We start from the raw sequence: 27,784 nt of genomic DNA on the forward strand, positions 1-27,784 counted from the left end.
GGAGTGCCCGTTTCTCCTCCTTGACAATGCACAAAGCAAAGTGCAGCTTCCGTGTCCCGAAGGGAAGGGCAGCACCTACCAGGGTGAGGAATCTGAGAAGACGACAGAAAGGCCAAAGTGACATGAGGGTTAGAAGCCTCCGGGAGGAAGCCTCCGGTGATCAAGCAGCCGTAGAACCTGTTCAGGCCCGGCATCCTTTACCCCGGCCACTGAGCTTCTAGTACGATTTCCCTGGGAGACAGTTCTAGGATATATCTGGGGATTTAACCTTTGCTTTTATCTCTAATATGTGGTTTCTTTCATGAAATTTTCCAAAGGACTTCGACTAGAGTCCATCAGTGCATGGCTGACCATCACCAGGGAGAATCAGGTATCACTCCAAGAGAAACATGGCTGCCTTCAACAGCTTAGGAAGGTAACAGGTTGGGGGGAAATGTGCTTTTGACTTAATTCCAAAGAGAAAAAATCTTTGGTTAAACTCTCCACGAAGCATGAGTCTCACTTTCTGTTTCTGATTATTGGTTCTAAATGCTTATTAAAAATGTATCGATTTCCCATTATTATGATGTATACATGTGGCTTAAACCTTGTTAAAGGCTAAGATGGATGGTGTGAGAAAGTCTATTTTTGGGGGGACGCATACATTTTCATCCAGTCAGTGATGATGCCCCTTCTCCCCATCCTCGTGCCTGCGAAAGGCTGCTTTTGCTATGCTCAGGGTCAAACCTGCTCTTACGCATGACAGGGTCCTGGAAGGCTCAGTCCCACAAGTCAAAAGACAGAGAGCTTTGCAAATGAGAAATTCCTTAACGCTTCTAAAGAACCAATAGACGCAAATTATCTTTCCTTTACCCAATTCCTAAACTGCCTATCTCAGCAGGCAAGTGTAGGGTGGTCTTCACGGTGTTTTAAAGATTGGCGGGAGATTCCAGGGGCCAGCAAGCCCCCGATTACACATTTCTCTGATTGCTAGAAAACAACCATTCAAGGGAGAGACAATCTCGAGGCCAGAAGAGCCCTCCAGAGGCTGTCTTCTAGGACCTGCTGCTCACTGAGGCCCCCTGGGCAGTGGCACCACCATCACCTGGTAGCATTCGGAATGCAGAGTCCCAGGCGCCCCAGACCTGCCTGATCCCAATAGCCTGAGTCAAACGTGCATCAGTTGGGGCGGTGCTGCTCAGACCCATCTCTTCTGACCCCCGGCCAGGACTGGGGCTTTGTGTCCAGTGTGCTTTCTCATGCATTTAGGCAAAGAGACCTCCCTTCCCCTGTGGACTGATTCCTCTCCTTGCGAAGGTCCCTTCTCAGGCAAGCTCCTTTCTCCAGTGACCTCAATATCAACAGCCCAGCAGGACAGAGCTCAAGAAGGAGCGAGTTCAATTATCACCCACCAGTGGGTGTTGGTGGGTGGCGACCACCACATCCAGGGACTGTGTGGTTTCGACCACCAGACCACCTTCCATATTCTGTGGACTGTGTGGTTTCAGCCACCAGACCACCTTCCACATTCTTACCCTTGAGGTCCATGAGGCTGAGTTTCTGGGAGTGCAAAGAAGGCCACTGGCCAAACTCTGCCTGCCCTGAAGAAAAGCACAGCTCAGCTCATAGACTGCTCACTGGCCAAATGCCTGGCTTCCCTTTGGGTTGAAGCTCAAGAAAAAAAAAAGCATGCTATTAAATTGAAATAGTTTGGCACTCTGTCTTGCAGTTGAAGCATATTTTGCATTAGTTTGACTTTGCAGATAAGCCAATGTCTGTCTACCCAGTAGTTTTTAGACAGTAATTCTAATCAAGTGAAACCAATGAGAGAGGAACCTTCAGTTGACCCAAGGTGCACATTTTTGAGGGCCATGCTTTTTGCACTGAGCATAATGATTTGTGCTATGATTCTGAACAAAAAGTCCCCAAACCACTTAGCTTCGGTCCTGGCCAGGAATCTTGCCTTTCCCTCTCTCTTTCCTCCCACTAGCTCTGTCTATTGTGTGGCTGAGACTCCAGCTGCTACAGCAGATGCCCAGCTGGGCACTGGGGGCAGAGTGCCCATGGCTTGGTCCCTGTGCTTAGGTGTGGTGGGGAGGAGGAAGCCCCTTTCCTTTGGGATTTTCTTACTTCACCTCTGCCTGCCCTCATTGTATGCAACACTGCGGGCAGCAGGTGGGGGAAGCTGCTCCTGGGGATCCTGCATGCTCTCTCTGTCTAGGAGAGGTGCCCGCGGGCCGGCCCGCAGCTTCCCAGACACTCATTCTCTTCAGCTCCAGGTTTTACAGCTGCAGAGACATCATATTTAGCATGACTAACTCAAAAAATATAAAGAGCAAACAGCAAGACAGGCATCTGGAACCCACAGGAGGCCCCCATCCCGAAGCCTGACGTCATCTCCTGCGAGGGGCTGCCCGAGGATGCTCTCCTCCCCCCAGGCATCGGGGCATCACCTGGTGAGAGCTCCCTGATCACAGAGGGCGAAACAGAAATTCCAGAGTCATGAGTGGGCCTCTGATGTCCAGTCATAGGAATGTAGGGCAGTGGAGTAGCAACCGACCCTTGAACTCAGGGAAAGGTAGCTCCCCACCCCTGCGGTTTGGACTTCCAGGGGACTGACACCTGTCCTCAATCAGCCGCAGGTTTTCATAGAATCAGTGGATCCACAGCTTTGTCTACCTGCCCCTCCTAGACTGTGCAACAGTGCCCTCACTGGGGTGGTTGTGACAGCTGGTGCTGGGGGTCATGCCAAACCCTTCGAAATGTAAAAAGGAGATGGAAACCTGCCCTTCGTTAGCCTGCTCTGGGCATCTGCCCTCCTGCTCCAGCTGACCTGACTCAGGCGGCCTCAGAAGCCTCTGATCATCCTGCCAGCTGCCCTTACAGAGAAACCTTAACTATCTTGGGTTCCCACGGAAGAGTTAAGTAACACATTTATTTAATAAACTCCTTCTAGCACCTGTGTGAAGGTCCCCGCGCTGTGGGAGGGCCTGGTGATGAATAAGGCAAGTCCCGAGCCCACGGCAGCCTGAACTCTAGCAGGAAGGAAGACGGGCAGCGACCAGAGGTGGACGCCGGCTCCCTGTCTCCACCTCCATCTTCTGACCCTGGTGCTAGAGGAAGAGGGGAGGCTGGTGACTGTCAGTTTGAAGCCATGGGGAAGACCTAGGCCTGCCCCTGACCACAGCCTCCTTTTGGGGCTCACAGCTCCTCCCAGGGTTCCCCATATCTCCTCTTCCCTTGTTTCGATGTGTCCACCTCCTCTCCTCCTCCTGAGGAATCTCACGCACTCTGGGGCTTCAGGAACTGCTCTAGCTCTGCTGCCTACACCTGTATGGGCAACCCAGGCCTCGCTCACTGGCTTCCCACCCAGACACCCAGTTCCTTCCTGGACAGCTTCCCATCCCTGTCCCAGAGGAAGCCAACTCAGTGCGGCCCAAGCCAACCTCCTTTGGAAGAGTGGTGAACATTTACCAGAAAGCAAAACAAACGTCAAGAGGAGAGGCATAGTCAGAGACAGGCGGCCTCGGAGGGACAGAGAGACAGGCGGCCTCCGAGGGACAGAGAGGCAGGTGGCCTCCGAGGGACAGAGAGGCAGGCGGCCTCGGAGGGACAGAGAGACAGGCGGCCTCCGAGGGACAGAGAGGCAGGCGGCCTCCGAGAGGCAGAGAGGCAGGCCAGCCCCAAGCTCCCTTCCCCGCACCCCTTCATCTGGAGCTGGGTCTCACAGGCCATTTCCTAAACCTGTTTGATTTGCAATGCCTGACATTAACCAACTGAAACCTGTCAGCTAAGGAAACAAAACTGAGTTTAAAAGTAAGAACTTTTAGAAGTATAGCCCTGTTACTGAGGTTGAAAAGGAAGGAAATTCTGCCCCGTGGGTAACTGGATACATCTTCAGGACTGACACGGTTTGGCTCTGTCCTCACCCAAATCTCACCTTGAATTGTAATAATCCCCACATGTCAAAGGTGGGGCGAGGTGGAGATAATTGAATTATGGGGGTGGGTCCCCCATATTCTTCTCATAATAGTGAGTTCTCATGAGATCTGATGGTTTTATAAGCATCTGGCACTTCCCATGCTGGCACAGTCTCTCTCTGCCTGCTGCCATCCATGTAAGAGGTGACTTGCTTCTCCTGGCCTTCTGCCATGATTGTGAGACTTCCTCATCCACGTGGAACTGTAAGTCGATGAAACCTCTTTCTTTTGTAAATTGCACAGTCTCGGGTATGTCTTTATCAGTGGCATGAACATGGACTCAGACAAGCACATTATACTAAATGAAACAAGCTTGTCATGAAAGGACAAACACTGCGTGATTCCACTTATATGAGGGCCCTAGAGCAGTCACACTCACAGTGACAGAGCAGAGTAGACTAATAGAGGGTGGGAGAAGGATAGGATGGAGATTATTTAATGCACAAGGAATTTCTGTTTGGGATGATGAGAAAGTTCTGGAGATGGACAGTGGTGAGAGCGGCACAGGAATGTGATATACTTAACGCCACTGAACTGTCACTTAAACATGGGTAACACGGTAAATTTTATGTTATGTATATTTTACCACAATTTACAACAATGAAAAAAGTATTAAAAATGGACACAGGTTTGCATCACATATATGCGCTCTCTCTGTGTATATGTACATATATACACACACACACATACACACTAAATACACACATATATGAGATGATGTAACATTAATAAGATTATTTTCAGATGGTTGGTTTACAAATACTGTGTTTGTAAGGTAGGTAATATGTTGATAATGTGCCAAGATTTTATTTTTTATCACAGGAAAGTTACCTAGTTTTTAAACACATGAAGTATTTAGAAAGAATAAAGAGCTAAGGTCATTTTTTTAATGTGAAAGGCTAAGAAAAGCCCATGAAACAGGCCTTTTTTTCTATGTTTATTCTTAGAGACTCTAGTTAATTAAACCCAATGAGGAAGAAAAATCAACATGAAGGCAAAAATGTTGCCTGAATCAACAGTGGTAGTCCTTTGTTCTCCCTCACTGATGAGCTACGAGTGTTGAAAGAGGAGACGCTTTTGAAAGGTACTATAAAAAGGAGGAAAAGGCAGCCTTTAAAATGGATGAACTCTATCTATCTATGAGCTTTCCTATTAAATACATTTATTTTCTTTGAGACACTGCTGTTTTTATATAAAAAGAAGCAGATGGCCTCAGAGTTAGACTCTGTTCAGAGGGAACTAAGCTTTCCAGTCACTTGAAGTATCTATCGGCATCATCCCATTCCTTGTTCTAGAACTTCTAGACAGGATTCAGCACTATTCTTAATTGCTTTTACTTCTTAAGTAAAGAATTCTTGGATTAAAAAAAAAAAATCAATTGCCAGCATGACTAATCTGACTTCCTTCCCCCTCCTGAGTGAAATAACTCATTTGTTTCTAGACCATTAAATTCCAATCAGGTGAGAAGCAGATAACAAACCACTCTTGTTGGAGAGCAGAGAAATCGCCCAGAAATCTCAGCACTGGGAGCCCAGGGGAGGTGTGAGTGTCACCCACGCAGCAGGGGGTCACCGTAGGGGGCCAATGACTGGGTCACCCAGTGCCCAGAGGTGACCTGGCAGTGCCACCCGCCAGCCCCACCTTGCCACCTTACGTAATGGGTTAGGACTGCTCCCGGGTTGTGCAGCTGCGCCTGGCCAAAGAGAGCCCAGGATGCCAGAATGAGAACCTTCAGGGAGACAGAGACACATTCATGAAAGCCAAGGCAGACAGCTGAAACTCATGGTGTCGTGTGGCTTAACTAGAAATGCCCTGACTTTTCCAATCTCTGGCACCTTGATGTGGGTAAGCACAAGAAAACCTGATGTCTGCACATACTGGCAGGAGATTGGCATATCACAAAGATATAAAATCTCGGCCTACTTGCTGTTAAGATTCCTTGTTTTACCACAGGAAGGAGGAGGCTGGACAAGGAGACCTGATGACTAAGATTAAGGAAATCCTGTCTGAGCTAAGACTGTCTTGGGGAAGGGAAGGGAGCGCTGAAAGCTGTCGGGAACGGCGAGGAAAGGAAGGTGGTTATAGAGGAAAGGAAATCACCTCAGGTCCCTACTGGTCTTGAATTGTAACTTGGATGGTTGTTACAATTAGGACAATTACCAAAGGAAGGAAGCAAAGGAAGGAGGTGATGTTCTTCCCTGAACTTTCCAGCTGGAATCTTCCTGAGGGAATCCACGCCTTGGCCTTACTCACCTGGGCGTTAGAGGGTACAGTCTAGTCTGGGAGGCCTTTCCATGCTAATCTGAGAAGCAGTTGCCCTGCTAGGAAATGCTATGGAGGGAAATCTTTCTGCTCTCTTAAGAAGGAAATTCTCTCCTAAGATTCTGTTTTGCATTTTTATATCAGGTTGCCAAATCAAAGCCTCTTGAGTTTTCTTACTTGGCTAAATTATACTGTGTCTCAGTTATTTGAACAAATTGTTCTTTGTTTATAAGTGTTTCCATTTGTTCTGGAAATAAGTTAGTTACACCTTGACTGAACTTTAATTAATATTAAAATGTTTCCTTTGGCTGACATCTCCCAAACTTAAAGAAAATGGAAATAACCGTCTCAAGGCATCAGGAAGATGCATCTCCACCAGTTCTCACTCAGCAGCCACCTGCTCAGAGCCACCAAGACACTGCAGGGTCTTAGCACTCCAGGCACCAGAATCGTGAAGACCAGAACCTCCTCCCCCGGGGCTCCCCCAGCTGCTGGTCCCACTGGCCCACTTCCTCCTGTCCTGGGACCATGGTTCCCAACAGTAACTCTAGTTGACTTGAACTTTATGTGGCTTCAAGTTATTTAGGCATTGAGGATGAAGGTATTGTTAAAAAACAACAACCCAAAGCCAGGCAGACATTAACTGGTATTTATCAAGCACTACAATGCTAAGATTGCTAAACTCTCTACAGCCAATTTCTTCTCGCTCCTCCCAGCACATGCACAAGGCAAGAACTATTTTAACCCAGTTTAAATGTAACTAAAGTGTAAGTGAAATGTGACTAAAGTGTAAAGAGCTGAGTACTCCCCCAACATCACCTGGCTAGGAAGCGGCAAAAGGAAGTTTCAAACCAAGACCCCAGCTGGCCCTATTCCTGTGGGGCCCATGCCTGAGTCCTGACATTTCCTGTGAGCAGGCTGAGTGGGGGCTCTTATAGGTGCTTGCTGATAAGCACAGTTGCACATGAAATCGACTGTACTGAAAGTCTCATAGGGAACAAATAGATAAACTGGCTCTCAAATAGTGAACGTCTACAGGTTGCTCTCTTATCACAAATAATCCCAGATGACATATTTAATTTAAAATTGGGTCAGATGGTTGGACAACCCTGCACCACACACACACGCATACACGCATGTGTGCACACACGCACACATGCATACACACACTCACACATGCGTGTAGACACGCACACACGCACGCATGCACACACACATACGCGCACGCACACACGCACGCCCTGATCAAACTTCACGGTTCCTAGCTTGCCCTTGCTCTGACCCAGATGTGAATCCATGGGAGGATGAATGTTCTAGAACTCGTGAGTGACCATTATTCCTAGTAGCATCGGACACGTTCATTTAATGAACGAATGACACATAAACGATCCCACTGTGACCCTGGGACATAGTTTTGAGTATTCCTGTTGACAGATGAAGACAAGCATTCTCAGAAAGGAAAAGTGACTTTTCCCAATCACTGCGCTCAAGCCCACAGTTTCAACCTCTTTTTAACAGGCCACACCTGTCCTCCTGTTAGCCCATGGGGACTTCCATGAAAAACACCAGCACAAACACAGGGTAGTGAGAGCAGACCCAGTGTAAGGAAGCTGGCATTGGTCCAGGGAAAATGGAGTCCTGCCGTCACTCTGTAGTGTCCACTGGGTCTCCTGTATGGCTAAGATAACTTTAGGAAGGTTTCTTTTGCCCCATAGGAGCTCAGTAAATCTTTCTCTAAATTACAACTAGAACAATTTTCCAACAGCCAAACACAACGCTGTGTTTGCCCCTCCTGTTCCCTTAGCAGCATCTACCTTAGTGGCCTGGAGTTTCACGCCAGACTTGGAGAGGGCCGGTTGGGATTGTGTCTGCAGGACTCTTGGTTCTGCACGTGAAATTGTTCCTTTGCCCGTTCTCACGTATTTCTTGGTCATCCTTTAAGGACCTCTCCTGAGTACAGACATCTCAGCCTTTATTCTTCAGAGTTCATGAGGCTACTCAGTCTCCCTCGTGCCTCTGTCCAGCCTCTCTGCAAAAGGGACCCTAAAGAAACAGGTCTGTTTGCCGCTCCCCAGAGGCATCCATAGTCTCTTTCTGCCTCAACTGCCCTAATGGAGAAAGAAACCAGGAGCATCCTCCGGCTAAGTGTGTGTGTGTGTGTGTGTATGTGTGTGTGCATATATTTGTGTCTATGTGTGTGGGGTGCACGTGTGTTTCTCTGTGTATCTATGTGCATGTGTACATCTATGGGCATGTGCATGTATGTCTATGTATATGTTTGTGGAGGGTGCAAGTGTGTGTTCAGGTGTATGCATGTGCATGTGTGTCTATGTAGGCATGTGTGTATATCTATGTAGACATATGTACACATGTGTATCTATGCACATGTGTGCATCTGTGTGTCTGTAGTGTATGCAGGGTGCAAGTGTGTGTCTATATGCATGTGTGTGCATCTGTGTGTATGTGTGTATGGGGTGCAAGTGTGTCTATATATGCGTGTATGTCTATGTGCATGTGTGTGCATCTGTGTGTCTATGTGTGTGGTGTGTGTGTCTATATATGTATGTGTGTGCATCTGTGTGCATCTGTGTGTATGTGTGTGGGGGTGCAAGTGTGTGTTTATGCATGTGTCTATGTGCATGTGTGTGCATCTGTGTGTCTGTGTGTGTGGTGCAAGTGTGTGTCTATATCTGTGTGTGTGTCTATGTGCATGTGTGTGCATCTGTGTGTCTGTATGTGTGTGGTGCAAGTGTGTGTCTATATGTGTGTGTGTGTCTGTGTGCATGTGTGTGCATCTGTGTGTGTGGGTGTGTGTGTCTATATGTGCACCTGTGTGTCTGTATGCATGTGTGGGGTGCAAGTGTGTCCATGTGTGCAAGTGTGTGTCTATATCTGTGTGTGTGTCTATGTGCATGTGTGTGCATCTGTGTGTCTGTATGTGTGTGGTGCAAGTGTGTGTCTATGTGTGTGTGTGTGTCTGTGTGCATGTGTGTGCATCTGTGTGTGTGGGTGTGTGTGTCTATATGTCCACCTGTGTGTCTGTATGCATGTGTGGGGTGCAAGTGTGTCCATGTGTGCAAGTGTGTGTCTATGGTCATGTGTGTGTCTATATGCATGCATGTGTGTGTGTGCATCTGTGTGTCTGTGTGGGCACAGGGTACATATGTACGTGTGTGATGTGCGTGCTCTCTCTTTTATCTCTATCATCTATCTCTGTACATTCCATGTAGACTGATAATATATTTTCTACATATAATATATATATCTCTGTACTTTACATACAACATTCGACATATTTTACCTGTGCGTATCTGTTCTGTGGCTGGGGTTTAGTCACCTAGCCAGTGGCTGAGAGCAGAGGTTTTAGAATCGGCAAGTCCTAGGTTTCACTCCCCATTTTGTTCGCATTGACCCTACCAGGTGCCTTCCTGCACATGCCTCAGTTTACCCATCTGTGAACCGTCCATGATTTAGAGCAGTTCCCAGCACCAGTGGCTCAGCCAACAGGAGTTGCTGTGTTTCTCCCCAGGGTTTTAGCTGCTCCCAGAGGTTCTAGAATGCTAGGGATGCTGTCTTAGGTTTGGTTCTGGTGATCCCGCAAAGAATCTCCCAGGGGACCCCTTCCTTTCACCCAATCTGGAGACGAACGGCAGCTTTTGGTGCAGCCCAGGGCATGTGTGTTTGACCCTGTGCACGAGGGTCCCATCACTCCACAGTCAGGGATCCAAAAATACTCAACATGCGGGAAAAATATTGTTACATAATATTTACCAGGTACCAGATAATCAGTCCACGAAATTCAAAAACACACATTCTTCTCTAATTCTCACATGGGAGAGCACTGAACTGGGTAAAAGCAACAAAACAGGAATTCTATGGGTGGGGTTGAAACAATCCCTAGGAAAAAATGCAAATCTTTCCTAGACTGATCCATGCTTCCTTTATCATCACGTACAGCTGGTTTTTATCCAGTGGGAGAAAGCAGTTAATTTGGGGGAAAAAAACCCAGAGTAAGAATAAATACGCTTTTAATCTCATCTTTTATTAATAGTTCCATGGCTGTACGCCTCATCCAAAGGATTTGCTTGCATTGCTGCCAACTAGCTGCAATCATTTACGTAAGAAGCTCTGTTGAGGGCCCACTGGATTTCAGGCCTTCAGCAGATATAGGTGCCTGTGAATCATTCCACGGAGGCCAATGCAGATGCCCTGAACTTGGACCGTGAGAGCAGCACTGCCAGCTGTGGAAGACATGCTTCTGGGAGAAAAGGTGGATGATGGCTGGGCGTGGTGGCTCACGCCTGTAATCCCAGCACTTTGGAAGGCTGAAGCAGGCGGGTCACCTGAGGTCAGGAGTTGAGACCAGTCTGGCCAATGTGGTGAAACCCCGTCTCTACCAAAAATACATAAATTAGCTGGGTATGGTGGCTCGTGCCTGTAATCCCAGCTATTTGGGAGGCTGAGGCCGGAGAATCGCTTGAACCCAGGAGGCAGAGGTTGCAGTGAGCCGAGATCACGTCACTGTACTCCAGCCTGGATGACAGGGCAAGACTCAATCCCAACAACAAAAACAAACAAACAAGCCAAAAAGTGGATGAAGACAAATGTTTCAAGTCTACAGGAGTTACAATAATGACTTATAACCCTTGATCCTAAAGTATTTAAAACGCTATCAGTAGAGAAGACACTTTAGCTAGACTCTTAAATGGGACTCAATTACAAAGGACAGAGGCTCCAGCCATGTACAGGTATGTGACACCTACTGCGGGTCACCAGATAGAAAGGGACAGGTCGTTCTTATCCCCCAGGGACTAAGGCCTGGAGGGGCAGACAGGGTGTGCAGAGCAGAACTGGCAGGGGCCAGGCAGAGGCTGCTCTGCTCATGCTTCTCATTTCTGGTTATCAATGGCAGGGTGGCGACAAGCAAACATGCAAGGCAACAGCCACTGGCCACTGGCCATCCTCCTTCTGGGCCTCTTGCTCGGTCCCTAACTAACACAGAAGCTGCAGCCACTGAGAGGCTGTGACTCTGAATCCCACTGCCACGGCCTGTGGCAATGCAGGCAGCATGCGTGCAGGCGGCCCACCTCCTCCGCCAGCCACCTGATACCTGCCCGTCCCTGTTGCCCACGGGGTTTCCTAGACAGGCGGAAAGGGGCTCCCATTCTGTGCAGCCCAGGAGGACTGCCTGCTGTGTTCCTAAGGGTGAGCGGGTATGGGCAGCACGGGGCTTTTCCCTGGTCATGTTTTGTGTCCTTGCAGCAACACTGATACAAGCCTGCCATTCCATCATGGGCTCAGGAAACAACGGTGCATCCATTTCTCCCTCCAGCCAAGAAGAGGCGCCATGACAGCTCCACTGGGCCTCCCACGTGGTGCTGCAGAAACTCCACAAGGAAACCTCCCCATCTTCACAAATGACTCCACCCAAGGCCAGGGGACAAAAATCCTTTTATTCAGGCTTTGCTTGGGCCTACCTCTGCTGCATTTCCCACAAAGCAGAAGTGACTTCTGTTCACACTTACTCTATTAGAGAAAGGAATGGGAGCAACACATTCCTCTTGCCGGCCACATCTGCTAATACGAGACTGGCTGTTTTTCAGCTCTGTGTGCACTTGTCTGTCTGACTCATGCATGCCAAATGTGACTGGCTGATGACTTCTGGGAGCAGTTTTAAATTCTGAAGCAATTGATATTTGCAGAAAAGTTGCAAAGATAGTGCAGAGAGTCCCTGTATACCCTTCACCCAGACATCATGATGCCATATTGACATTTTATAAAACTACAGCACATTGTTGTGAAAACTAAGAAATTAACATTGGTACAGAGATTAACATTAGCACACTGAACTGCAGACTCTCCTAGAATCTCACCAGTTTTTCCACCGGTGTAGTTTTTCTGTGCCAGGACCTGCCCCAGGACACCACGCTACACTTAAAGGAGCAGGTTTTACAAAAAAGCTTGTTGCTTCAAAAGGCAGCCTCATCCAAGGCAACAGAAGACATTGAAGCAGAGCATAGGAGCCAGCCAGGAGCTCAGGACGGAGGGGACGGGCTGGAACGCAGCACCCAGGAAGGAGCCTGCTGGGTGGCCAGGGGCCACTTGCACTTCCTTTGAAATTTACTCTCTGACCAAGGGAGACACCTATGAAGTCTCCCTAAGATTAGACACCACCTTCTTCTTTCATGGGTTACCAAAATAAAAATTACAGTCCTCCAGAGCCACCAATGAAATCAAAAGCAGTGAGTCACTTAGGCTGTCACCTGTCCTGAGAGGGTCTCATTAACTGGAGGGAGCGGCCACCACAGGGAAACAGCAAGAGAGGACTGTCTAGGAACTCTGCCCATTCTCTCATCTCAACTGAGAAGTGTCACGTATTTATTGGATTCTGGAAGCTTCTCCACAGCATGAGGATAGAAAGTCCCATGTGGCATATTGATTTCTAAGCAATGCCCTGGTGAAGGCTGGGTAAGTTCTATTCTGGAGCTTGTTTGGAAGGGCTTTCTCATCCCCAGCATCACAGCGGAGACCCTGGCTCACTCTCACAGGTCTTAGCACAGCTGCAGGGCCTGGCCCTCACTTCTGACTCTCCAGCTCGCTCATGGTATGTCCACCGCCTGAGAGCTCAATACCACACAACATTCTCTTCCCAGCCCCAGAGCCTAAGCATGGGAAGTGACTTGCCCTGAAGCCAGGACCCGGTTAGCAGCAGGCTGGGTGAGACGCTATGGCCTCTCAAGACTGCTGTGTAGTTCCGGGGCCTGGATTCACAAGCCGAATCAGCCAAGGCCAGGAGCTGCAGACAGCGACTCCCACCTTCAGCAGTGATCACACAACAGGCGCCAGCAGATACGAAGCAAGAGGCCAGTTTCAGAGCTTTCTCCAAAATCCTCTAATCAAAGACAAACATTCTTCTCCAGATAAAAAGAATGAGACATTCCCAGACCACTTGCTAGGTGATGATCTCTTCATTATATTATCAACAGTGTTGAAAAGCTGCATCTCCATGGCACTTAATTTTTCCCTTGAGTTTCTCGATTATTTAAACCACACACCCATTTTCTTTCCCTCTCCCCAGAAACAAAATTAAACACAGTTCTTTGATTTTTATTATTTTAGCAAAATCCTTTTTTCTATTCTAGAACCTTTTCCTTGATCTTCACCTCTCTCTCTGGCTCCACACGTAGCCGCCGGGTGGTACCGAGACTGTTTCCCTTCCCTGCGCTTTCCGGCTTTCCCTCCTAGCCACCTCTCGTTCTGGGATGCTGTTGACAAATCTCTGCTATTATTTATCATGGCCAAGTCCTACAAGCCACCCAGGGAGGAAGACTTTACTAGCCTCCAGAGAGCTGAGATATGCTTGTTTTTCCACAAGCAGGGGAGGAACCTCGTGCTATTCCCTTCTTTGCAGGGGCCCGTCTTTGAGCAATAGGGCTTAGGCTCCGGGGAATGCACGAAAGAACCATTTGTGCTGAGCCTTACAGAAAGCTCTGGGCCTCAGGCGGCACCGAACACCTCTTCTCCCCATCCCAAAGCCCTCAGAAAGGACTTGCGACCGTGGCTGCTGGCTTGGAGGACAGGGAAGGTGGTGGCAGCCAACAGGAGGGTCAGGCGAGTTTCCTGGGGCTGGCACCCTAAGGGCGGCCTGGAAACTAAGCGGCAGGCAGGGGCCCCACACTGATACCTACAAGAACCCCCAGGTCCGGGGCAGAGGTCCTCAGGAATATGCCCAGCCCGCTGCATATTTGATCCCTCAAGGCCGCTGCCCACCCTCTTGAGACAAGTGACAATGCTCAGAGCGGCTGCAGTGAGCACTTTTCAGCCTCCATGAAGGCTACAACAGGTAGCCGAGGGGACTGTCCCTTAAACAGGTCCAGGGGATACTGCTTGGCACCCAGGCGGTGCCAGAGTCTCCAAGGTGCTTCGCACGCACCCACATACCTCACAGCTGCCCCACCTATGAGGCGGTGGGATGAGTAACACCTCTGCCTTGGGGGAGAGGAGACTAGGACGCAGAGGCTCGGTGAGTGCGCACTCCAGGCGGCAGCCCCTCAGCTGCCCACCAGCTGAGAACTACGCCGGCACCTGCCTCGAGTCTGGGATGGGACCCCTGTGTCACACTGCCTTACACGAAAGCATTCTGTGCATCTTGAAACTGCGTTCAAACAAGGGCACCTTTAGAAAAGGCATCATGGACGGCAGGGAGCGGGTCCTGAGTGACCGTGCAGAGCAGCTGGCTTCACACTGAGTCCAGAGCACAGGCCGCCCCGTGGGATTTTAGCTCCCTTTTCTCCCTTCAGGAAGGGTCTTGTTTCTCTCCTTCACTCAGTGCCCCTGACCCTCAGAGTGGGAGAAGCAGAGGGGGAAGGAGGGGAGATCCTCCCTCCTAGGAGTCAGTGCCAGCTCTACTGTTAGTCCAAGGCCAAGACCAGGGAGAAAGAACCCACACCCCAGGAGCCTCAAAGACTGAAGCTCAGGAGTGCCCTCCCGGCCAACTTTCAGGCCCCGGGAAGCTCAGTGTGGAGGAAGGGGCCTGGGTACCAATCCGTCTCATTCAGTTACAAAGACGGGAATCTTGCGCAAGGGCTTCAAACCTTTGTGCCTTTTCTCACCTGTAAAACGGGGTAATAATAGTTACGAAGCTCCTAAGTATGCCTTCCCGTGAGGGTTACAAGCAGTAGTGCAGACAAATGACACACAGGAAGTGGTCAATCAGCAATCACCCAGGCTCTTCACTACCTGTCCCAGCTGCTTCTGCAACCAAGCTCTTTAACCACCGAGCGGCAGCCCTTTCTCCTGAACCGACTTACCCAGGAAAAACTCCTTGCCACAATTAAGAAAAATCTTTCATCAACACAGTTGAAAATCAAAGCCTTATTTCACAAGGAACAGCCATTCAAGCCAGTGGTTACTAAGACGTTAACGGGCAGCCCCTTGTTGAAAGTAACAATGTGCAAGTCTCTCAACAACACATACTAGTAGGTCCCTAGTGAAATGATTAAAAATATCAATTTTTATTCGTAGTGTTAGAATTGAAAGCCCAGGGAAATAAAGTGAGTTGGCAGATAACCTCAACCGCCTCTCAACCCCATACTCCAGCTCAGTGGTTCCTAGATTCTGATATCATGTGGGAAGCAGGGTCCTGGACTCCACCCCAGAATGTCTGACCGGACGGTCTGATATCGGGACCTGACTTCTTACCAAGCCTTTCCAGGTGAGTTAGGTCTGCGGGTCTAGGGACCGGCACTTTGCGAAGCTCTGCTGGGCAATCAGTCGTCTTGGTCCCACCCAGAGATCAAAGGGTAAAAGAGACTGAGGGTGAGCCTGCAGCACTGACGAGGTTTTGGGGAGGCCTAGAGGTGTCTCATCTCCCTTAGGGTACTTGGCCTCTGTAAGAAGCCATACTTCAAAGGATGGAAACTGAGGCTCTGGATTTAAGAGATTAGGGCAGAGCTATGTTTAGTACCTAGGTTTTTTTTTTTTTTTTTTTTTGTTTTTTTTTTAGACAGTCTTGCTCTGTCGCCCAGGCTGGAGTGCAGTGGTGCAATCTTGGCTCATTGCAACCTCTGCCTCCCGGGTTCAAGCAATTCTTGTGCCTCAGCCTCCTGAGTAGCTGGAATTACAGGCAGGCACCACCAGGCCTGGCTAATTTTTTGTATTTTAGTAGACACAGGGTTTTACCATGTTTCTCCCAGGATGGTTTCGAACTCCTGAGCTTAGGCAATCAGCAGGCCTCAGCCTCCCAAAGTGCTAGGATTACAGGGGTGTGCCCCCCGCCCAGGCTAGTTGGGTCTTTTTAAGACCTAGGTGCCTGGTGGTCTTTCCACCAATTTTAGGATGAGTTCAGAAAAGAATTCCTGGGACTCCCACTAGCCTTAAGCACGATCAGACGGATATTATAAAAGTGACTCTAGGGACAGAGAGATGCGGCCATCGGTACAACCGAAGCACACACGCAGCCCGATTTGGTACTTTCTAGGGACGTCTGCCTTTGAGTGCGTGTGTGCGCATGCATGCGTCGCTTCTGGTTCACAAATCTGAGCCACGTCTTATACGCATACAGGCCTGTGCATTAGAATTCACAGGGTCACTGGCTAGTTCAACTATCTAGGTTCTGATCTTAAGTCAGGGCTGGGAGAAGGACGGAGACACAGACCAGAACTTGAAGAAAACTTTGGCCTGCAGTGCTCTGGTCAAAGTCTCCGAGTCCTCCTTTTGCTTTCCAACCTGGGCTTTGAACTGGAGCCAACAGCAGCGGAAAAGCAGTTAGCAGCTCCTTCCCAAGTGCGAGTAGCTCCTTGTCACTCACTGCCTTTAAAATCCTGGTTTGTTTTACATTAGGGCAGAACGATGTAAAAACACCAGAATTCAGACGAAATCAAGAACACCTTTCCCCTCTGTCCCCGTGTGGTGCTCTGAAACAGGGCGCACTGAGGAGGGAGGGGTCGTTTCCAGGAGGAATCCACCTGGACCCTGGCCGCCACAGGCTCCGTCGGCCACAGTAGCCGGCATCCCCAAAGCTCCCTCCGCTTTCAACTCCTGTCTAAACATTTGAGTCCTGAGCGGAATACCCCTACCAAACCTGTTCATTTTAGCCATTGTTTCATAAAGCTCAGTAAAAGTGGCTCCTACTCTTTAAACAAAACGTTTAAAATGTGCAAAGCCTCGCAGTGCAGTCGCCAACTGCAGCCATGGTACCGCGGGGCTGTGCATGGCCGGCGTGGAGGGGCAGGCTCCGGTAACAGGGTCCCAGGGTGGCGCCCAGAGCCGCTCTTCCAGGGCCGGACCAGGACTCCGGAGAAAACGCGGTTTTTCTGCCATTGTTCCATCGCAATGGTTCAGTTCAAACAATACTAAGGTTGTCTTGTTCGCCTCCTCGCCCCGCCCCTTTACCCAGAGCCTCCCATTTAAAAACACAAAAAACCCTGAGCCCTTGACAGAGCCTCCCCACCAGCTCCCGAGTTCCAGGAAAACTTTTCCTTGCCCTAAGCCTGGCGCCTCACTGCCAGGGACTGACACTCTTTCCTCGCCTCTGTGGCTGCAGCTTTGTTCAGAGCCAGTAAACGGTGCCTTAGGCTACATTTAAAGTTCTCAGCTTTAGGGCCGACGCCTGCAAAGCACAGGATTGACGCTGGGAACCCCTGGGAAGGAAAGGTGGAACGCATCACGCGGGAAGAGCGAGCTTGCTCAGAACCTGGGTGGGCAGGCTGGCGGACACCCGCACTCACACACACAAGCCCGGGAGCGCCCGGACGAGCTGCCTTCTGCGAGGCCACTCAAACGTCCCCACCACTCTCGGGCGCGCAAGTCCAAGCGCGTGGGCCGGGGGCCAGGACTTACCGCCAAGACGCTCTGGGAGAGGAACCCCACGGTCACAGTCCCCAGCAGCAGCCACCTGAATGGGAAAGGGAGGAAGAGGGACATGAACGCGCGGGCCCGGCTTGTCAATCCCCAAGAGCTACACAGAAAGGTCCCTGCGCGCCGGACCCACGGGGACCAGGCAGAAAGTCGCTTACCGCGGTAGGGCAGGGCCGGCCGCCGCGCGCTGGTTTCTCCCCATGCTGGCGGTGAGTCCGCTCTGGGCCCCGGTCAGTCCCGCTTAGCCTAGAGGCGAGAGACAAAGCGAGTTCAGCGAAGGATGAGGGAGGCAGCCCATCTTCACCGCCGGTCTCGGTCCGCCCCCGCATGCAGGGGTGACCGGAGGGCCGTCCCGCCACGACCCGGAAAGAAGGAGAACCTCCCGTTAGGCCCCCGTGTGTGCTGCTTGGCCGAGGACCTCCGTCCCCGCTCTCCCACCCTCCCAGTTTCTACTCCCAAGCAGGAGCACGCAGCCCCAGACAGCACAGGGCGCTCCAAGCCAGAGCTCTCGGGCCAGTGTCTGGGCGCCGCTCGGGGGTCGCTCTCACCTCGGGCTCGGCTTCAGCGGCTGCGGCCCGCGCGCATTGGCCCTTCCAGAGGCACCCGCCGGCGCACACCGGCGGCGCGGCCGCCCTCACTGGGCTCCCTGGGCGCCGGCTTCGGGAGCTCGGGCGTCCTTTCTGGGTCCTCGGCCTGGATCGGCGAGAGCGCGGGCGCAGGGTGTTGGGACGCGGGAGCCGCTGGGTGCGGAGCGCGGAGCCCTGGTGTCCCGGCGCACGGCGGCCACACTCCCTGGCTGCGCGCTCCCGCCGCCTCTTACCCGCGCCGCAGGGTCCTCCCCTTTGAGGCGCCGCCCGCGCAGCGCCAGGGGGAGGGGGCAGCGGCAACAAATTGGGGAGCTCGGCCCGCCGCGCTCAGGTCTCCGCTTGGAGCCGCCGCACCCGGGACGGTGCGCAGCGCTGGAAGCCCGGCCTTCTGAGAGCGAGCTGCCCGCCGCGGCCCCCGCACGCCCGGCCTCCGTCCCCCGCCGTCCCCCGCCGCCTCGGGCGCGCCACCATGGGGCCCCGGCTCGGCGTCTGGCTGCTGTTGCTGCCCGCCGCCCTTCTGCTCCACGAGGAGCGCAGCCGGGCCGCTGCGAAGGTGAGTCCCCGGCCGGCTCCGCTCCCCGCGTCCCGCCCTGAGCCCGGGCGCCCCGGAGGCCCCTTTGTCCGCTCCGGGAGCCGCCCGCCCGCCCCTTAGGGGTCGCGCGTGGCACGGCCAGGTGCATTCTCTGGACCAGTGCTCGCTGGGGGTCCCTGTGGGCTACGATCGCGCATCGGTGGACCGAGCCTCCTTTGTTATGGTGTGGGTACTGGAGAGTTAGGGAACTCCTCCGGGGAAAGGAGGAGAAACAGCCCGCGCTGTGGCGGGGCGACGGTGCCCGGGAGCCGGCGGGATTTGAACCCGTGTCGCGGGGATGCTCGGCGGCTGGGTGCCTTCACCCGCCCCGGGTGCGCGAGGGAGTTGGGGGTTGGAGGGGCGGGAGCGCGCACTGGGAGCTTCTAGCCCAGAGCGTCTGGGAACAGCTTTGGGCGTATTTCTCCTTGTCTGGAGACCCTGGTGACCGAGGCTGAAAAGCTCTGGGCCCTTTGCCTGGAAACAGCTGTATCTGAGCTTTCCCACGGCTGCTGCCTAAGGCGCGCTCCAAGGCAGAAATGGGGCTCTTCTGGACGCCCGGCTTGAAGAAGCCACCATCCTCAACTCGTTGCCTTCTATTAATATATTTTTCTTAAAAATTACAGCCACTTTCATATTTGAGCATGAAACCAAAGTGAAACTCCATGTCATTGTTCCACACACAAATTGTTTTTCTAGTTTTCATTTCCTCTGGTTATGTGCTTGCCCAGAAAGGATCTGGGAGATCGGTTTGCAGGAGTCGAGGCTTCCAGCCTTGGACGAGCCTGGACTGACTGTTGCTTCCTTTTTTCCTTCCCCTCCGAGAGAGTAAAGGCTTCAGCTGTTGCTCAGTGTCACAGCCATGCAGTCCCAAGGGCCGGAAGGTGTGGCTTCTGAACCCTTTTTGCAGTTTTCCCCTCAAATGTTTAAAGATGATTTTTGCTACTTACCAGATTTTCCACACTTATTCTTTTACTGTTTCTTAATGTTCTTTGTTTTCCTCTTAAATTTTTTGTTTTTTTACTTCTCTCTTGGAAGAATGATATTCACTAAATCCACTTAACTTTATAGGAATTGTTAACTGTTACATGCCAGAGTAAACTGGTGTTATACACACATCTCCTTATTGAGAGTTTATCTCCCGGGAGGCAGCTTCTCCATTGGGTATTGAAAGGACTAATGATTACATCAGCAATTAACTTCAGATTGCTCCTCCCTGCCCAGTCTCCCCAAACTTCACAGCCTGTTCTTTAAACACTCTTTGGTAGTGATGACAATATACTTTCCAAAGAGCAGGCTTGAGAGCACTTGGTCTAGAAATATTGACTAAAAGATTGAATGCTTCCAAGGTGAGATGGTGAAGCCTGATGATGGCAAGGTAAATCAGAGAAAGTTCTTCACTGGGAAATAGGAGCTGTTCGGGTTTCGATTTTCCGATGGGTAATGTTAGCAAAGCTAACTGTAAGAGCTGGCGTTCCAAACATCCAGGACTGTAGAAAGAAAGAGCCACTCGGTTACGAAAACTCCTGTTCTCACCTGGGAAATCAAATGCATTAATGTTGAGTCGGAGATGATTTTACTTCTCTTTAATCATTTCCTAAAGCTGAGTTACATTCCTGGCCACGGGCTTTGCTATGTCTCTCCAGGTGCCATGGACTGTTTTTAAGAGATGCAGCGTGTGGGCACTTCTGATCTCAGCAGACCTCACAGATATTATCGTTACTCTGTGTTTTCTCTGGCTTAATTAGAGAAAAGTGCTTAATATGAAGATGACGTATGGGAATACAAGGAAATCACTTAAAAATTATATCTGCCTAATTTTAAAATTTGTCTCACTTTTCATGCCATCAAAAACATTTTTACTTACCTCCTTCCAAAATCAGCTGTTAGATATACCAAAATACTGAAATAGCTTCAATATTGACCCAAGCAAAACGTAGTTTAAAAATACATTTTGAATGATAAGATGCTGGGGATTTTATCAGATCCTAATTCAGAAGCCAGTGGAAATGACTGTTGCTTTACCTCTCCTTTGGACTGTCTGAATCACACTCCACCTGCATTTGTACTTTGAGACATCACCTACTGTGTGCCAGGCATGAATTGCACTTTTTTTTTTCTACATGAAAGGCTGTTTAATTTTGTATTTGCTGTATCTGCTATGGTCATATTATTTACGTACTCATGGGTGGATTTTCTAAACCATTGATTTTATCCCACGCTGAACCTACCACTCTATTCCCTGCTCCTTCCCTCCTCCGCTTTTCTTTAGCAAGAAAGGAGGAATAGCTTGCAGGCTCCAGACAAACACGTGCCATGGTGTTCTGATGGTGAGCACCCTCTGCGCTTAGTCACGCAGCTGCAGTGGGTGGAATGAGCCCTTCCTTCAGCAGCCTGCACACCCTCCACTAACTGGTTCCGTGTCATGCTTCTTAACAAATTATTTCTCAGGATTAGAAATGTGAACTTTCCCCTCAGTGTGGTGATGGTTGTCCAGCAATATTGTCATCTCCTGACCATTAGTCACCACCTCTGGGACTGAATGACCTAGAGTTCAAACTAAGTGAGATTTCATTCCCGTATGAATGGGACCATACTTCCCGTAAGTATGGACCATGTTCTACTGGAAACGTGGTTTAGATGAGAAGGCTGATTCTGAATGAGTCCCAAAAAGAGCAGCATCACCTAGGATCTCAGCAGTGATATTGGTGAAGCTATTACTTACATCAGCAAGCTCTTTATATTAATAGATGGAATTGGGCTAGGGTGAAGGGATGCAACTTTAAGACCAACCAGAAGACGCAGTGTTCATGTACTCTGACTGGATTCACAGAACTATCAATGCTATACATTATTAATAGTCATGTGTATGCAGAATTTGTGTGCTTTAGGCACCAGAGAACCCTACATTTTATGTCTGCTTTTAAAAGCAGATGATTTGGGGGTGCTCATTGAACTCCATGCCTCAGTTTCCCTGGCAGATCTGCTCCTTCCTCGGATCTGTTTCTGTGTTCCACATATGCATCTGGAACACCTCCTTCATGCCATGACCCTGCCAGGTGCTGGCTGTGCGACAGGGACTAACCCCACCCTGTGTCCCCAGGAACATCTAGTGAGAAATATTGGAAAAGAAACAAACAAATCCAACTCAGGCTGGTAAATGTCACAGTCAAGGGAAATGAAAGGCTATAGAAACACTGAATCCGGCTTTGGGGAACTCAGAAGAAACTTCTGGGAGGGTCTTCCGCCTCTGAAATATGAGGGAGAAATAGGAGCTATACACCAGCATATCATTTCCATGTGTGCTGCCATGGCGTACCGTACACAGAAGGCATGGCCATTCTGCCTGTCTGCTCTCAAGTCTAAGGATCTTTGCACTGAAAGACGACCTTAAGCTTGCTCCTTTGAGACACCAAGATGTCGTTGTTTCTATGACTAACATTCTTGGTGACTGAACTTTGCTCTCAGATGAGCGGAAAGAATTGTAAGGGCAGGGTTTAGGGGACCAGTGAGAAAAACGAGCTCCCAGCTCCAACTGAGGCTCAAGCGTGTGGTAATGTCCCTTTTCTTGGAGGTGGCAGGTAGGCTGGCTGGGATGTTTGGAAAGTTGCAGCATGGATGACTGATTCTAGTCAGGAGTGTCTTTAGGAACTGACCCAGAAAACCTACCTTCACGTGGGCCAGGCCATGAGGGAATTCACAAAACCCTACATTATTCATTAACAAGACTGTTGGCAAATTTCTGAGAACTGGCAAGGATGGTCATAATAAGTTCAGTTATTTAGTTAAGAGCTGGTAAAGATTTTGCAGACAAATGGAACCCACCAGTGACGCTCCAAGACAAACCTTGGTAGACAGTAGAAGAACATCAAGACGTGAATAAATGACCGCAGTGGTTTTGATGAATTCCACAGTATTTGTTGTAATTGTTCCCCAAATTGAAGAAGGATTAACCTCATTAAAATGTCTCACAAGCAGGTTTGGTATTTTGAGTTCTTGGGCTAGAGTCAGCTCAAGCAACAATAGAATGCTTAAAATAATGTGAGGGCCTTGTTCTTCCTGCTATTATTAAACAACCACGAAAAATGTCAACTATAGAACAATACAAAAGACATATTCCTACCATTCTTATGCATACAATGAAAAGGGATATAACCCGAACATGTTTTAATGGTGAATTTCTTCTGAGGCTTTTGACGCTGTAGGAATGACTTTGGGGTGAAGACTTTGATAGTCTGGTACACAGTGAGCTGGTTCCAGCCTGCATTTCCCTCCATTGTTCTCCTGGTTCTAACTCTGGGACCCGGGTCTCTCCTGGCTCTCTCCCTGTCTCTGCTCCTGTCTTCTTCCTCTTCCCACAGCCCTCAGTGTGGGTGAGCCGCAGGGGCCGCTCCACATGCTTCTCTTTGTTTTTTGCACTGTCTAACTTCAACCCGGGGTCTGCTCCGTGATGCACCATTACTCCCCGAAGGGGACTTGAGACCTCCTTCTCGAACTCCAGTTCAACGTCTTCACATTCCCATGCGACACCTCCCCTCGGCTCAAACTGAGCAAATATGTCCCGCTTTGATCTCAAACGGAGCAAATATGTTCAGAACTGAACTCATCTTTTACCCAGACCGACTACCCTTCCCAACTCTGCCATTTTGGTCTGGCTGCCCCCTGATGTTTCTGGATACGGAGCCCAGAGACCACAGGCCTCAGCCTTCCCTCTTCTTTACCCTTGTAGTTTGCTCAGTCACAAAGTCTCCCACTTTTTCTTTCTGGAATCTTCCCAGAGGCACCCTCAGCTTTCCCTTCCCATGGCTGGGACTCCCTTGCCATGGCTAAGACTCCTTTCCAGCTCTCCTCGCCTTGTGCCAGGACTGCCACTGAACCCTCGTGGCTCTGCCCCTCCTCCCGGCTCTCCTGCTCTCCAGACCATCCCTCAGCCTGTGAAAGGCTAATTGCCTTCAGCTCCCTCAGTTATGGCCGTAGACTTGCTGTGTTCAGGATCTGCCGCTGACCACCTACTGTCTCACCGGGGCTCCCCTCTTTTTGGCTTGGCTGTGTATACCCTCTGCGGTATGGATCTGTAAAATGAGACCAAGGAATGGCCTCATTCCTTGCTGCTCCTCGACATACGGCTTTGGTAACTGTAAGGAAGGACTAATCTCTGCGTTCCACAGAAGCTGTTTCATCTTCTTCTGCCCCCGGCCTGCAGAGTCCTCTCGTCTTCCCTCGGCTTGCATTAATTCCACGGAAGCTCCTAAAGCAGTTCTCAGCTTGCCCCCTTTCCATGCAATCCCCTCACAAGTCAGAGTGGCAGTGTGAAATATTGTTGACTCTCTGGATTTAAAAAAATCCATCCTGGCCGGGCGCGGTGGCTCAAGCCTGTAATCCCAGCACTTTGGGAGGCCGAGGCGGGTGGATCACGAGGTCAAGAGATCGAGACCATCCTGGTCAACATGGTGAAACCCCGTCTCTACTAATACAAAAAATTAGCTGGGCATGGTGGCGCGTGCCTGTAATCCCAGCTACTCAGGAGGCTGAGGCAGGAGAATTGCCTGAACCCAGGAGGCGGAAGTTGCGGTGAGCCGAGATCGCGCCATTGCACTCCAGCCTGGGTAACAAGAGCGAAGCTCCATCTCAAAAAAAAAAAAAAAAAAAAAAAAAAAAAAAAAAAAATCCATCCTAAATTGCAATTCTTGCTCTGCCATTCGGTAGCAGTGTAATCTCGTTGAGCTTGGAGTCTCTGATACGTACAGCGAGGATAATCGCGGTGTAGGGAGAGCGTGTGCACATGACGTAAGCACTGGAGAAGTGCTGGTCCTGGTTGCTGCCACAGGGCTTGGAGTTACATTGTCATTTGTGTCTCGGTTCCAGTACCCTTGCCAGTTACGAGACACGTGAGGACATACCTTCTTTTTAAAGCACCCCACCATGTCTGGGAGAGTGCCCAACACAGAGGTGGAAATCGTGAATTAATGACTTGTAATTGGTTCTAATTTTCTGGCTGCCATTCTCTTGGGACGCCCCCCTCACCTCCCGGAGTGTTCATGTGGGAACTGCCTGCTGGCTTGCACCACCCACCCCTGGGGTATTATTAGTGAACGCAAAGACGAATCCAGCCAAAAGAAGGTGTTTCCCCTTAATTTGGAATTTGGAGTAGATATTCCACCACAGACTAAACATGACTTGGAAATATATACAGTGCAGAACATTTTATGTAAATAGTTTATTCCGTGGTTTAGTAATATTCTCTGTGGAAGCTTTGCTAGATTTGGGTTTTAATCTGCATACTATAAAAACATTTTATTTCATCTGAGTTTTAAAGCTCACTTGATTTTTAAGGTACAAGACCAATGCCAAGTGTGCAAATCAGATGCCAAAGCAATCTTTTCCACGCCACTTGGGTTTTTGTGTGTCTGTTGTTGTGCCTCTGCCCTGATCAAGGAGAGCCTCCAACCTCCTCATCTTCTGTTGCTCTGGGAATCAGCACATTGTTCAGGTGTAAATTAGCATTGGTTAGTAATGCATAGACGGAGGTATCTTAGTGTACCCTGGCCACTTATTTCAGCAGTGACCACAGCCAGAGATACTGGCCGTGAGCTGGAAGCATCCAGTTTGATGTCAGTTGCTCTATTTTCCTTTGACCAAATACACCAACAATTGGGGAAGCCATTTGTATATTCACTCAGAGAGAGTGCAGCTAAGTTAAATAAACATTGCCCAATTCAGCAGAATATCTGGAGGCACAGTATTCCTGTATTGGAGACAATTAAAATGGTTTAAAGATTTTATTAAGTTTTTGCTTTAGAAAATAAGGATATTCCTTTGTGAAGAAAAAAAGCCAGCTGTAATTCAATGTTTTGAAAGCTATGTCTACAAACTTTTCCCAGCAGCTGCACTCATCCATAGAGATGATACACATTCAGAGAATGACAGTTAATACTACGTGTCTTCAACGTAGAAAGATAGAGCCGACCTAACACTCACATTCAGCACATGGGGCATTTTTGAACCTACAGGTCAGTATTTGTTTTCTGTATCAGTGTTTTACAGGTAAACCCAATAATAACCATTTTGGTATTTTCCCTTCATATTTATTAAATAAATAATATTAATATCTAATCTAATTGGCGGAAGATTTGGCTATTACCTCGCTAATAATTCTTTATGTTCATATATGTATTATTCTTGTGATATAAGACAATCAAGATTCATTTTAAAATCCACAGTTCTCCTTGTATGCAAGAAATACCTCATTTCTGAGCACAGGAGCATTTATTTTCATATCATCCAAGAACACCAGCTTTGAAATGTCATTTTAAAATATAAGCAACTTTTTTATCTTTAGCTTTAATTTTTGAGTTGCATTGTAGAATTTTTAAAGAATGCAATGCCATTTTAATGTTCCAGAATTACTACTGTTTGTGACATGTTTGCTACCACCTGACTAAGGACCCTAAGATTAGTCTGGTGAAAGAAAAGTCTGTTTCTCGAAGAAGCTGGCATTCACAGGTCAGACGTGCACACAACGTTTTGGAAAGACGATGCAATGTTTCAACTGCGTGTAGAGAGGAGACAGTCCAGGGACGCGATGGTTGTGCGCCAGTCACAGGCCCTGCAGAGAAGCCGTGGGCCCTGGTCTTCCTTATCTGTAGGATGCGGATGAGGGCGGTGCTCTCCTTAGTGCAAACGTGAGGATTAAGTGAGGTAATGTCTGTGAAGCATTTATACCGAGCTTGCTTTGTGCCAGGCACTACTACTCTGTTACTAAAGACAAATTCAGAAGTGTAAACAGCAAAGCAATGACATCAAGACCCCCTGGGCCTGGAAGGGTCCCCACACAAGGGTCTCCTCCGCTAGCCGTTGTCCAACATGAGCTCACATCAACATCTGCTCGGGGGCTCCGGGAAACAGCTCCAGAGCTTCTGTTTCTGGAGGTGTGGGGTGTGCCTGAGAATCTGCATTTCTAGCCGGTGAGGCTGCGGCTGCTGATAGGCCGCACTACGTGCACCTGCTTTGAAGCTGAACCCCTGCTTGTAACGTGGCCCTCCCAGTTCTTTGTCTTTTTTTTTTTCCTCATTGGATTCTGCTCCCGCCACAATCCCGGTTCCAGCTGTGTGGTGCAGTTTGCAAGGTCAGATGGGCAGGAGAAGAAGGTTCCAGAAACACGCTTGTGGTATGTCAGGAAGTGGAGGCTCCTGAGTGAATCTGGAGAGGGCTGGGCTGATGGGAAGGGAGCGCAGCGGTGCCTGGAGCAGAGCCTGCCCTCCTGGGCATGTGTTCCTCCGAACTGACCTGATTTCAGTCTGAGTTTTGCCATCCTCGGTGGTCAGCCTGCCAGTGCACACACCTGCGCAGGATGCGCTCAGCGCCCTAGCTCAGAGACCCACCCGGGGCAGCGCCAGTGGGCGCTGGGACTCGGGAGACCCTGAGCATGGGGACCCACGCCGCCCCTCTGCCTTCCTCCCACCTCCCACTCCGTTTCCTGGTGAGGAATTTCTGTTTTGTATCTTTTGACCACCAAATCCTGTTCCTGGAGATTAAAGACCTTTCAGGGTTAGTGGTTTAAAATAACTCCTAAATTTTGGTCCGGAAATGGCCTATAAAATCAAGATAAACTTGCCAAAGCAGGAAAATGGGACAGCGATGGGGGGAAAACACCATCCAGAGGATGGTTGGTTCAGCCTCAACATCCGATTTATTTTGGATAAATACACGAACCTGGTCCAGAATCAATAATATTCCCTGGAAAAGGGGATGACACAGTTTTTATTATGTAAGATACATAGTGGGCTATCTTCTTGATTTATTTCTCATTCATTGCTTATCTTTAACAAACATGTTTTTCATGTAAACATTACGCCACCACCAGATGCTTTTTATCAATTGTTAAAGCCGGTCTGGTCTGACTAAATAGCCATTGGGCGCCTCCATAATAATTAGATTTTGCTTTCCCAAATACTTGAAAATAATAAGATTGTATTTCTTCTGGAATTCAAGCTTTTAAAACTTTTTAAAAAAAATTCTATAATTAATACTTCTTTATTATTTCATGTTGA

At 49.4% G+C, this 27,784-nt stretch overlaps 2 protein-coding genes across 2 annotated transcripts in view; one reads left to right on the forward strand and one right to left on the reverse strand.

Moving 5' to 3' along the window:
* Positions 1-17,801, reverse strand: part of COL4A2 (collagen type IV alpha 2 chain) — a 207,400-nt gene extending 189,599 nt beyond the window's left edge. Inside the window, exons 1-2 of the mRNA XM_064361876.1 lie at positions 17,738-17,801; positions 17,562-17,616 (exon numbers count right to left, since the gene is read on the reverse strand). Of these exons, the coding sequence (XP_064217946.1) occupies positions 17,562-17,616; positions 17,738-17,781 (99 nt within the window). The 5' untranslated portion in view covers positions 17,782-17,801. The remainder of the gene's footprint in view (positions 1-17,561; positions 17,617-17,737) is intronic.
* Positions 17,802-18,495: 694 nt separating this feature from the next.
* The window catches only part of COL4A1 (collagen type IV alpha 1 chain), a 151,670-nt gene continuing 142,381 nt past the window's right edge, over positions 18,496-27,784 (forward strand). Inside the window, exon 1 of the mRNA XM_064361877.1 lies at positions 18,496-18,719. Coding sequence (XP_064217947.1) covers positions 18,636-18,719 — 84 coding nt within the window. The 5' untranslated portion in view covers positions 18,496-18,635. The remainder of the gene's footprint in view (positions 18,720-27,784) is intronic.

The sequence above is a fragment of the Aotus nancymaae genome, unplaced genomic scaffold, assembly GCF_030222135.1.
Source record: "Aotus nancymaae isolate 86718 unplaced genomic scaffold, 86718_ANA_hifiasm-v0.15.2.pri h1tg000044l, whole genome shotgun sequence".
NCBI lineage: Eukaryota > Metazoa > Chordata > Mammalia > Primates > Aotidae > Aotus > Aotus nancymaae.